The 13,287-nt window shown below is 44.1% G+C and overlaps 1 protein-coding gene and 1 pseudogene across 1 annotated transcript in view; one reads left to right on the top strand and one right to left on the bottom strand.

Moving 5' to 3' along the window:
* EPHA7 (EPH receptor A7) overlaps positions 1-5,399 on the bottom strand; it is a 194,298-nt gene extending 188,899 nt beyond the window's left edge. Inside the window, exons 1-2 of the mRNA XM_075554760.1 lie at positions 5,094-5,399; positions 811-875 (exon numbers count right to left, since the gene is read on the bottom strand). Coding sequence (XP_075410875.1) covers positions 811-875; positions 5,094-5,190 — 162 coding nt within the window. The 5' untranslated portion in view covers positions 5,191-5,399. The remainder of the gene's footprint in view (positions 1-810; positions 876-5,093) is intronic.
* Positions 5,400-12,480: 7,081 nt separating this feature from the next.
* On the top strand, positions 12,481-12,676 carry LOC142453908 (U4 spliceosomal RNA; annotated as a pseudogene).
* Positions 12,677-13,287: the final 611 nt, after the last annotated feature.

Raw genomic sequence — 13,287 nt, 5'->3', positions numbered from 1 at the left:
TACTGTGATAAAGACTAGCTGAAGTAATAATAGAGTATATGCTCTTAGAACCTTCTTCCATATCCTCTCTCACAATTAAAGTAAGACCTGAAGACATGGACACTGAATTAAAGTTAAGTAAGCAGCATATATTTTTAGGTACATGACACCTAATGGTTAGCACTGGTTTAGGTCTCACTTATTTGTTGAAAGATTTTTGATGGACAATTTTCACTCCTATTTACTGCAGCAGCCTTTTACTGTAAGATGTGCGTGTTCTGCCATCACTTCTGATTAGTAACAGCAGATAGCACATGATGTAATTTTGAAAATCCAAATAATATTTTATAGCAATTTATATGTTAACCACATTACATTTTCTGCTACTTTTTAAAGTATATTTCAAATGACACTAAAATTGCTTTTGAAAGGGATCACACACTGTTTTCAAGAACTATGTATAACCTATCTGGTGATTACACTACAGAAGTACAAAGCAACTGAAAAGGTTTAAGTGACTTAGTGAAAGGAATGTTCTGGGCAATTAGTTAGCATTTATAGCCTGGAACCTCAGGTAAGATTCACAATAGGAATTCACAAAGCTATGTTTATAAGGATTTTTTTTAATCCCTTTCCCCAAGATCTACGTATACCTTCTCTATCCAGAAAACTCAATGTCTCAATAAACACAACAAAATATTGAACAGAGTATTTGGAATGAAAACAATTCAGTGATTAAGAACAGAAATAATTTGCCTTCCCCCCACAGGAATAGATTGTGTTACTTATTTTTAAAAATATAAGTTGGTATTTTATGAGAAAAATCCTTACCCCATTGGGTGGAGACGAAATCCATTCCAACTCTGTCTGTTGTGCTTTAGAATCCAGTAGAAGTACTGAAAAAGAAAGTTTTATTTCAAAAGTGTATATGAAAAAATAAACATTTGTCTATAGAGTTAAAGTAAGTCTAGTTTTAAAAATATAATTGTTACCTTATGACTTAAGATATATATTTTATAAATGAAAGGTGAAATGAATACTCACCTGATAGAAATATGTTCCTACAGAGAAAAAGTTACTAAAAGACCAATACTATATTTGATAGTTTTAAATTATAAATATCAAAATTTGTTTGAAATAAAAAACAGTATGGAAACAAGGTAAAAATTGACTTCTAAAATATTTGATTTAGAAGTACAGACTTTTGTAAGCCATTAGGCCCTCAACACTTTATCATATTTAACTTGAACACAGTAAAGTTTAACTCCTGTATTACTCGCAGTTATGATTTTCAGTATTCTTCCAAAAGTATTTCCCAAGGTCCTGTGAGGCTTAGATTTTTTGAAGATTGTTCACAGTACCTTTTGTTAATCAAAAATAAATACAGAGATGCAGAAATGTTAGTACATGGCAATGTTATGAGAGGATATAATTGCCTATTTGTTATAAAATATGCTGGTTTTTAATCTTATCAACAATTCTTTGATAGAAATACTTCAAAACTAATTCCCAAGGTGGTATAATTAAACGCTGATTTGAGTTTTTAAATACTCTACTTGTATCCTATCAAAAGGCATATGGTGACTAATTTAATATTTGTAACATAGAACGTATGCTGAATGAGCCTGATATTACTAGGAGAATACTTTAGACTGCTGTATATTAACACATACACCAGACATCAATTTGATGTATTTTATTGCTCTTAAGGGCAGCTACCTCTCTACCGCACCTTTTTGATAAAACTAGTTTCAAAGTTATACGTGAGCCTTTATTCTTAAAATATTTCTCTAAATCTACAGCATTTTATTTAAATCAGATGCCAATTTTCCAACATTAGTAATGAGCATTTATTCAAGTATGTATACATGCTAAAAATTAACCCCTGGAAAATGTTAAATTTGGGGTTTAAGTATCTTATTACATGAACGTTTAAATATCGACGAACTCTCAACCATTAGGGAAAATAAATGCGATCTAAATCGGAATGATAATTTATTATTCTAAGAAAACAAAGGAACAATTAATTATGTGTTTAACTCCTGCATCATGGTCAAGGATAGCCCCTGTAACTGAAGATACAGTGTATACACATTGTTTGGCATTCTGTTGTTTAGTGTTTCAAAAATATTTTTACCTGTATGACTCTTAGATACTTTGACAATAAAACCTTGGTCACGAGCATTGGACTCCATTTCAAACAGGAAAAAACGAGTAGTTTAAAAACACGAAGTTGCATTTTTGCTGTTGGATTATAAAGAAATAATGAATGGATACCAGATAATTTTGAAGTTTGTGTTGATCCTCAATAATAAAGTCAAAGCACAAGGAAATAATGTGGGTCCTAAGCATTTTGTGGGGGTTGTTTTTAACCTTCCGTATTGACATTGGACAACTTTTCAGATTTGAAACCCAGGTCACACTCCTGTGTATTTTTCCCTCTCGGTGAGATAAGCATTGAGCGTTTACTGCCCCCGTTACCGCTCCGCACCGCCGGCGGCGCGGAGCTAGGGAGCCTGGCGGGGAGGTGAAGCCCCGCGAGCAAGTTGAAAGGGAGACAAGCAAAAAAGCCAAATAGAAACGGGCCGGAGAGCTTTTAAGCAGAAGAGAGGCAGTTCTAAAGGGATCGTGCTCCCGGAAGACACGGTCAAGAGTGCAAGCCCCACTTCCCGGCCCACGCACTGTCTCCGTCCCGGCACCGCAGCGGAGCTCGCGCGGCGGACGCGGGGTGAGGGCGGCGCGGGCCGCGCGGAGGAGAGGGCTGGGCGCTCCCCTGGCCCGGGGCCGGGCCGGGCCGGGCGGGGCGGGGCCGGTGGCTGGGCGGGGCAGACGGGCGCGCCTGGCGCGCCGAGCATCCATTACGCTTCCGCCAGACCTGGGCACTCCAGGGAGCCGGTGGCGCCCCGGCTGCCGAAGGAGCCTGGAGGAGGAGAGGTTTTCCGGAACCGTCTCCTCTGAGGGCACCGCGGCGGCGGCGGCGGCGGCATTTACAGGCAGGAAAAGCAGCAGCTGCACTTCGCCTCCAAGCGTCAGACTAAGACTTTTGCAGGCGCTCTCAGTCGCGGGAACTGACCTCCGGGAGAACAGTTGTCCGGAAGGGATGGGGAATAGGGTCTCGCGTCCTCCCACAAAGGCCCCCAGGCCTGTCCCCACCCGGGAGACCTGGCACCTGCTCCAGGCAGGGCGCAGCGCTCGCCTCGGGGCGTGCACGAAGCCCCGGCCAGTCCCGGGCTGGCACGCCCTCAGCTCGCCTCTCAGGGTGGCCACCGCACGCTGGGAGCACCGCTCCCGAGAGGCGGGACGCACCCGCCACCGCAGCCCACCCTGAGAGGTCTCGCGCCTGCACTGAAAGAAGTCGGATGCTTAGAATCAGAATCTTGCACCCAGAGAGCGACGCGAGCGAGGCATCCTGGCTGCAGGCATCTCTCCCCCTAGTGAGGCACTTATTTATAGCTCCAACTCCTGCCGGAGTCTGCGGGCGCCCGCGCGCCCGGCCACGCCGGCGCGGCGAAAACTTTTCCGTAGTCCCGCTGTTGCGGAGGACTCGGCCCAGGATCCCAGGGCGGACTGTTTGCAATGTGACGGGAGAGGGGGCCTGTGCGCTTTGGTGTGCACGGTTCGCTGGGTCTGGGTGCCCGTGCCTGGCAGGCGCCTATGCGTCTGCAAACGTAGAACCCTCAGTTCCGAGTCAGTGTTTTCTCTGACGGGGTTCAACTTGAACCCAGGTAGCTAGAGGACGTGGAAATGGGTCAGGAGGTCGGGCTGCACGCAGGAGTGGAAGATGGCTTTAGGGAGCGCTGAAAGAACGAGGGGTGGGGGGTGCGCGATCAGCACCAAATCATGAGTTTGCGGGCATAAATGAAACGAGGACCGATATTTTACACACGCGCGCGCGCGCGCGCACACACACACACACACACACACACACACACACACACACACCATGACCTAAATCTGATCACAGAATCCTCTACTCTCCACGCTTCGGAACAAATAATTCTTCTTTTATACGCCTAAAAAACCACCTTAGACACACAGCTTGGAAGCTGCGAGGCGGCGTGGGGAGGGGGGCGAGGACAGTGACACTGCTTAGAAGCAAGACGTTTCCATTGACAGCCTTTATTTTTCCCCAGCTCCAACTACAGGCACCGAAAGGTATTTTACCTCCTTGTCAATGGCTCAAAGGAGAAGAAAAATAAATAAATAACCGCGCAGAGACGCATCTACCCGGGCAAAAGAACCCTGCTCTCCGCAGCCCGATCGTGTCCCCAGGGCCCAGGTCTTCGGTGGGGTCTGGTCACTCGGGCGCCCCAAATGCCTGCCTGTGGTTTGGGGGCAAGGGGCTCCGGACTTGTAGCCGCCCCCAGTGCCTTCGAGTGACCACAATGCACAACCCCCTGCAACCGGAGCCTGCGGGGCGGCCGTTGCCCTAGCCGCCGCCGGCCGGCCCCGCGCTCCGAGCGTGCGGAGCCGAGACGTGCCCGGCCCGCGGGCCAGTGCCGCGCGCCCCGCGCCCCGCTTCACCTCCACGGCGTTATTGTTCCGCGCGGCGGCCGAGCGCCGACCGCAGGCCCGCGCCGCCACCTCCGACGCAGGGAGGACTTCATTAGTAACCCGAGCGGTCCCAGCTCGCACAAGTCTGGGGCCCTCGGGGGAGGAGGGCGCTGGGCTCCCGCCGCTGGCCGGGGGGGGGGGGGGGCTGCACGCGAAAGAATTCACCCCTCAGCCCCAGACCCAACTCGGGGCGCAGCTTCCCCACCCGAGGCGAACCCGGAGCGGGCGAGAGAGCGGACCCGTCCGGGGTCCCAGAGAACTGGCTCGCCCGCCGCCCTTGTGCCCCCGCCCTCCTTAGCAGCGCGCGCCCTCCAGGCTGCCGGCGCCTGAAGCCCGCTCCCCGCTGCGGGCGACCCCGGTCCCGGCTGCCGGGGACCCGGAGCGGCCCCGCTCGCCGCCCGCCGGGCAGGAGCAGCCCGAGCGGTGAGGGGGCGGGGAGCAGTGAGGGAGGGTCGCCCGGCGCCCGTGGCGCGGCCGGCAGCCCCGCAGAGGAGCCGGCTGGTCCAGGTAGACGGCTAAATAAATAAGTCAGAACAAACTTTGCCTTTCTGTCGCCTTACCTTCCTTCGCAGCCTGCGCCTCCCCCGTGTGTGCAAAGCGGAGCAGCCAGATGTAGCATAAAATAATCCACGAAGGGTGCCGAGTTTGAAAAACCATGGTGCAGGAGCAGGTTTGATTTTAGCTTTCAGTTATCTTGAGTCGTCGCTTTTCAAAGGCCGTTTGCTCCGAAGTGGCTGGTTGTTGTTGTTGTTTTATTGCCCTCCTCGCATCGATTAGCCCTTCTCGGTTCCCGGCTGGCGGCTCCACGTTTAGCTTTTATGCCTCCCCCTCCCTCCAGTTCACTCGCACTGTGTTTGCTGCCTGCAAGTCTCCGACTGCAGACCGACCGCTTGATCCACACTCCAATAATATCAATTAGGGGGAGGGGGCGGGGCGCCGTGCCGAGAGCCTCTGCCACTCGGGCTGAGTGACAGGCGCAGCCGGCCTGCCAGGCAGCGATTCCCAGGGCCAGGGGGTGGGACCCGGCGAAACGGCCGCCTTGGTCTCGGGGGCGTGGCCCGGAGCGCCGACCAATCCGCGCCGAGCGGAGTCAGGTTGCCAGTCCAGGATTCCCTCCAGGTTCTGAGCTCTCTGCTCGCGCCGAATGCTCGGAGACGGATGGCGAGGGTGGCAGGCGAGCTGCGTGCTGCCGTGGGCGCTTTGCTTTTAGCAGCCCTGTTTTTCGTGGAGCAGAACAAATCCGAGAATATACACCGGTGTGCGTAGCTGTACTCCTCTCAGTCTTTTTAGGCGACGAAAATCGGTTCTCGGCTACCAAGCACCGAGCCCGGGCTGTGAAATGAGCTGTGCCTTTAAGTAAAGTGGTTTTACACTTTTTTATTGTTACCCGAAATCTTCGCGAATTGAGTAATTTTGTTCTTTGCCTTTCTCAAAGGGTTTCCTCTTCTCTTGTTACCCTAGCGGCATTCAGTCCAGATCACCTCTCTGAAAGAATGAAAGTAGCCAAAGATACTATGTTTAAACAATGTTTCCAAGAGTTTGCAACAACCTTCGCCAAAAGAAAAGGGAAAGGGAGTACTTAAAGGAAGTCTTTTGTTTTACGTGCCCTTCCACCCCGCCCATGCATTTCTCAGTAGATTGTTGGCTCAAGTGCAGCATTCAGAGAGACTCCCTCACAGGGGCCTTCTTACACATTTGGGGTTTGGTTTTTTGGGTTTGTTTTTTTTAGGTTTTCCCTGGATAACCCGACTTTGATCGTTTCCCAGTTCTCTGAATAAACTACTTAATTATGCCACCACATATTAAATAAATGAAGATAGACCTTGCTATTTCGCAAATATTTAGTACTATTTAATAATTATTCAATAATTGTCGTTTAAAGGGGGAAAACTGTCAGACTTAAAAATGGAACCAGTATTTCCATCGAATTCACCCAACCCGCCGAACTGCAAGGATGACTGCCTGCAGAAGTCTGTTTATCATTAGGCAGTTTGGGGCACTTTGTAATTCTAGAAATGGGCAATATAATAAGAGGAAGAACTTTAAAACCTTAATTACCAAATCAACAATTTCAAAGGTCAAATAATGTAACTTGATCACGTTGGGTTTTTTTTTAAGAGGAGCTTCATTTTCCTCTCTGTTCTGTGTGTCCTTAAAAAAACAAGTCTTCAGTGTTTATGATTTGTCTTCACGAGTATTTGTGACAAAGTTTGACCTGGCCTACATCCCCAAACTTTGTCATTTTTTGTTTTGGAACTTTAACGTTAATTGAGCTGTATACTTATAGGGTTTCTAATAAAAATGTCTCAGAGATGATCATTACCAGGCTTTCTTATTTCATTTTATGATAAATTGTCTCCTGTCATTTTTACTTACCTAATAAGATTATGCAGAAAAGAGGGGAAAAAATAAAGGTTCCTTTTCTCTAACCTCTCTTTGGTTCTGCAGCTTATTTATTCAATGTTACATATTCCTAGCCATTATGCCTATTAAATATTTTAGAAATTATATCTAAAAGCATCTTAAGTGCTCTTTAAAAGATGCATAGAAAATATAATTGCTTAATAGATTAACCTTGGAAAGAGACACAAAAAAAGGAAAGCACACTTGTTACGGAAAATTGAAGCAATATTTACACAAATAGATGTTTTAAGGTTCAAAATCGGTAGCAAAAACATGAGAATTAAAAACATAAGTTCTCACATAAAAGCACCAAAACTATTAATACCAGAAACAGAAACAAGTATGAAACCACTTCTGGTAGTTAAAATACATTCTCCAGGATTTCAATACCTTCTCTAGGCTTCCCCAGGGTCTCATCTCTACTTCTTAGTATGGCACCAAGGTAGCCTTTAAAAATTAAAATATTATTTTCATCTATTGAATGATGAATACTTAGTGATATGAATACAAACATCTGTTCATAACCAGGAAACTACACAACATCCTTCACTCGTGTAGGCAATATGAAGAGTCCCTTTATTTTGTCTCCTCTTTCTGCCAGACACAGGGGCATGTGCAGCTTCACTGGTATTTTTGCAGACAAGAGATTGCACATGAAATGTACAGGTGCCAGGCTGCTGAGGGTTCCCCCTGCAGTTGCACAATGATGCCCGTTTTTAAGTTTACTAGACGTCTTTCTTTTGTAGCTTCTAGGTCTATTGGTAAAGGAGTAAAGGCATTTAAATGAAAATGCCTGGCTTAGTCAAGGAGAGAATGCTCATTACACAGCATCATTTAGTAGTATATTAACATGTACATTGTAATCCTACTATCATTGACTAGTGATAAACACATGACCTATTTGTGCATAAAGCCACCCAATTATTTAATAGTGTCAATGCTTTTATATTTCAAAATAAGTAATACTTTCTTCACTGCACTATAAAATGAGCATCTTGCCTCTGATTTTTACAGTTTTGAGTCAGTTTAAGAAAAGCAAAAGTCTACATAAACATGTTATGAAATACCGACCAATTCTTTTTGAGGTGTTTTTTTTTTAAATCTCATTGTACAATGCACTTGATAAGTCACTTATTTTTATTCGACTATGTAGCTCTAAACAAACAAAAAGACTGTGAAACTTTAGTATGTCTCTTCACTTCCCGTGCTTTGAAATGTCTGTGATAAGTGTACCAAACCAAAATTATGACTGTCACTGACTTGATTCTGCTTCACAAGACAAGGCAGAACCGCACCTGTGACTTTCCAAGATGATAACATTTTATAGGAGTTTTCTAGCAGAGAGGCTGGTGGTTTCAAACTGCTGCCCTTGTGGTTAGCGGCCCGATGATTAACCCACTGTGCCACCACACTTCTTTCAGCAAACCAAAAGTACCGAATGCCCTGCCTTTGAGTTGGCTCTGATCCACACTGATCCTGTTCTGGTGGAACTGCTCTGTAGTGCTTGCGTTGAGGGTAGAGTCCAACATACGGATCAAGTCACAGCCTGATGAGGCCTCCATGGGAGTGTGACCTTTTCACAAGAGAGGTACAGAGAACTTCTATCCTTCTTGCTGCTTTTTGCCTTCCTCTCTACATGAATCGTGAGCTTGGCTCTGGGGTTGGCGGCCCATGGGGCCTGGAAACTCAATCAAGGAGCTATCTATGTTCCTATGGATCTTGGATCCATGGGACTCAGCACCAACCAGTGTGGGATCTCCTAGCATCCAACTTCAACCTCCCGCTTCAGTCACCAGACACTGCTGAAATCTGAGGGGGTTCTGACTCGCATCACACCCATAGACTTGAGGGTTTCGTTTAGCGTCAAACCTATAGGCTTGCTGGCAACTTTTTTTTAATATAAAATTCTTTCTGGATAGAAAGTCCTTTCTTACGCATATGCACGTCACTGGCTTTGTTTCTATAGAAAACTTCGCCTAACAGAGTTTCTAAGCCCATAAATCTTCTTGGAAGCCCACCACCTCATCTTTTTCCCTCAGAGCAGTTGGTGAATTCAAACCACCTACCTAATGGTCAAATGCTCAATGCTTAACCCACTGTGCTCAGTGTTCAGCAAAGCTCCTTGAATGCATAGTGACAAACCAAAACCTCACTACCACTGAGTCCATGGCATCTCATAGCAGCTCACTATAAGCTTTCCAGAGTGTAACACAGGAGCAGGCAGCCTCAATTTTCTCCCACAGGCCAGCTGGTGGGTTTGAACCGCCAGGGTGATCAGTCCAACATTTACCAGGACTTTTGAACATATAGTAGAAAGACAAAAATGCCTATCATCAAATGCATATACATATACATATATATCCAATTTTAATATAACTCCATGTTATTGTCTCTAGTTACTAATAATCACACATATCTATCATGATCATAACTTAGTACTGCTACCGGGATGCCAGTTCTTACTAGAATGCACAGACTGATTACAACCACAGGAAGTTTAAACCTGTCTTGGCTCTCAATAAAAAGCTGCAACCAAGTCCTCTCAACAAAACACTAGTTTTAGTCTCAGTAGGGTGCCATAAAGAAAAACACACCCCAAACTGGGGATGCTTTCTTTGTGCCACATTGGGAATGATTTTGCAGTCAGGGCTCATATCAAATGGTTGACAGAACCCATGCAGCCACGTGTGGCTTCAGTGAAGTTTGCAACAACAGTGTTAAGTCTTTCAGCATGTGAAGCAAAGTTAGGAAGAGCTCAAAGATGAGCCAGGGGTGAGAAGTTCAGATCTCAAGTGTCCAGCCTCTTCAATATTAAGTGAATGTTTTTGCCTCCACATGCTTTTAGCTCCATGGGTGCCAAAAGCATTGCTCAAATATCAAGAGTTCTAATCAGTCTTTTAAATAAGATTGAATCCAATGAAGATTAATTTATTGAAGGAGTCGAACCAGGGACAAGCCTTGTGTTTACCAATGGCCTCCACGCAGCAAGGTCCAATGACAGCCATGTCCTCTGAGAGGATCCTCTGGACCAGTTATACTCAAAGCAAAGGTTTAAGTTTAAGCTGAGCACAGAAGGTTATGGCAATTACTTGGGAGAATTCCTAAGAAAAGATCTTGCTAGATCTCTCCCACAGTCGCTAGGTTATTATAGGGGACTTCGAATGAAGAAGTGGTTAGAAAATTTAAAACTTCTTTGGTGAGAAAAAGGTCAAGAACCTGGCAATGGCCCTGCTCATTCGTCAAGGGCACCATGAGAATTTCATTAGGAAGTCTTACCCAATCTACCCTACGGTGCTGATCTTGCCCTTTCACGCTTCTGTTTTGCTCACAAAACTCAAGAAATATTGAAAAGGGACACAACGAGTGCCTCAGGGATGGCCCAACTGCCAACCGATGTGGTGTAGATCGAAGGGCACAGAAATTGGGGAGAAGTATTAGAGCCATGGAAACATACCTTTAGAAGTGTACAGACCTAGATGGAGGCTATGTGGAGAAACCATAGCTTCACATTTTTATGGGGTTTTTTGTCTAGTAGAGATTTCTATAATTCTGTAGTATTGCATTTTGCCCTGCCCTCACATATGAAAATAAATGCACAAACTCAAAACAGGCGGTAAAAATGAAGTGAGAGTTATTACCTTCTTTTAATTTGCTCCAGTACCACGTCACAACACTTACCTGTGGGAACTAACATCTGATTTTAAGAGAGAAATAGTTCTGTAAAGCAAATTGTAATTACATTAGGGAATAAGTTCCATAAATTTAAAATAAAAATTCCCTTCTCCTGTCTTTTTTTTTAATGCAGTATAAAAAAAAAACGGTCTTTAAGGGTAAAGGAGCAACTTAAGTGGTACAAATCCCAGCCTGTCAAAGTAAACAATTAACAACAGCAACAATGACATGAAAGCACTGCTTCTGAAACTACTACTTTTGTACTTAATGTCTAAATGCATGCACAGCTGGTAAATGTGAAAATACAAGTTCATCACAGGGGAGAAAAAGGGAGTAATTTAAACTGAATTAGAAAAGGTACTGGGCAGAAGAAACTGATTATGAAAAGAAAGGAGCATCATGCCTCAGTTTATAGATATTACAGGAAATCAGAGCATCAAACTAGTTCAACCCAGTGTAGTCAGGACCAATGCAAAGAAATCAGAACAGACCTGGATTTTCAAAATGTGAGTGAGGCAGAACAATGGCCTTAATGGGACAAATTACAGATTCAAACCTGAATTGGAATCCTCCAAAGAGGAATGTTGAGTCCTTTAAGGAGTCTGGTGCAGGAGACTTGGTTACTACCAGGAATAGTCACATACGTTCAAAACACAGCGAGTGATCGGCTGCCTCTTTTGAGCTAAGAACAGGCCCAAGACTGCTGGTCAAGATGTTTGGTTGGTAATCAAAATGCACTTCGCCCTTATTTTCAGGGAGGGACACTAGGTTTCTGGTAGGACACCGGCCTCTTGTTTCCCTGTACCAGGAAATACTCCAGTCTTCCACATTTTGCAAATTTTTCTCCACCCCAGTTTCCCTTCATTGGCAAGGGCTGAACTGGGAAAGACCAGTTCAAAGCCCAGCAGAAAAGTTGGTTCTCTGGTTGTGATTTCAGTCAAAATGTAAACAATCTTTCCACTGTGCAGGAAAATAATTTACATATTTATATTAGCATGATTTATGTACTGTATATAAAATATTTATTGGCTGTTAAAAGTAAAATTGTACATAAAATAAGCTCATAAAACTACACACAGTAACAATTTCACTTATCCTACGCTTCAGCTGTAGCTGACAATTAGAAAATTAGAAGTCAAAAATCAAAATCATAACTTAAGAGTATATTTTGTGCCTTTGAAATTTTTTAACTTTTTGAGTAAAGATAAATTGAGAAAAGATATCCTGATATAGTCATAATTATCTGACTGATATGCTAGAGCTAATTTTAGACCGTTTAACAAATAAAAATATAATCTATATCTAAGTCCTGAAAATCTTGTTAAATTTTAAGGCGTCACTCAATGAAATTGTGTAACCACTTAAACAATATTGAAAAGTTTTCAGTCACATAAGTCTATGATTTTGTTATTTAACTAGTATGAAAATATCTCTTAACTATAGAACATTGTGATATGTGATACTTGAAACTGTTTAGCACATCCAATAATTTTAAAAGGAATCTGTATATTTGAGAGGTTTTCCCTTCTATTACTTATATGTCAATTTTGTCTTAAATCAGTAGCCCTGATACAAAGTAGTTTAAATTATGCAAATCTATTATACTTGCTTTCATGGTGTCTCATCTTGCAGGTTTTGGCTTTGTAACCCAATGGATCTTTAGGTCAAGGACTCTAAGGCTTCAGAAACCACCAGGGGGCACCAGGACCACCTCTGGATATCCTGCTCTCTCAGGACCACACTGCAGTCAGAATCGCTCTGGTGGCGCAGTAGCTTAGCACTCAGCTGTTGGCCGAAAGATTGAGGTTCAGACTCACCAGCCGCTACGTTAGAAAAAGATGTGGCAGTCAGTCTCTATAGATATCACCTTAGAGCTTTGCGCAGTGGCAATATCGTAGCCAGTGAGGTTTATCCGAGGCGCGATTATTGCTAATTGGAAAGAAAAATAAAGATATCACCTTAGAAATGCTACAGGATGGTTCCCACTCTGTTCTATAAGGGAGTTGACATTATATTGGCAGTGGCATGCTTTATGTTTGGGAATGGTGATTTCTGTGTTCTTGGAAAGTGTAAACAATGAATGGAATCAACTACTAACTGAAATACTGATGGTTCAAACTCATGAAATGACCTTCAAAGAAACGCCTGGTAAAACACCCACTATTGAGAACCCATGGGAACAGAGTTCCGCTCTGACAACCCTGGGGTCACCTTGAGGTAGAATGAAGTGGAGCACAGCCAGGTTTTTGTTTGTGTTTGTTTGTTTGTTTAATTATGGACAACACACATTGAGACAGAAAAGTGGCTATGTTGTTGTTAGGTTCCAACTCTTAGTGACCCAATGAGCAAGAGAAGAAAACCCTGTCTGGTCCTGTGCCAGCCTCACAATTGTTGCTATGTTTGAGCCATTGTTGCCCCCAGTGTTGCAGTCCATCTTGTTGCATTCAAAAGCGTTGGTTGAAATATCATGACTTAGGTGCACCTTGGTCCTCAAAGTGATGTCTCTGCTCTTTAATATCTTAAGAAGAACTTTTGAGATGATTGAAAATACCGTGCATCTTAGTCTTACAAGTAACATCTTTCCTTTTTAACACTTTAGAGAGATCTTTAGCAGAATATTTACTCGAAACAATACATCATTTGATTGCCTGATCACTACTTATAGGTGTGGATTTTGGA

The sequence above is a fragment of the Tenrec ecaudatus genome, chromosome 7 (genome assembly GCF_050624435.1).
Source record: "Tenrec ecaudatus isolate mTenEca1 chromosome 7, mTenEca1.hap1, whole genome shotgun sequence".
NCBI classification, from domain to species: Eukaryota; Metazoa; Chordata; class Mammalia; order Afrosoricida; family Tenrecidae; genus Tenrec; species Tenrec ecaudatus.
This window is presented reverse-complemented; position numbering and strand designations above follow the sequence as displayed.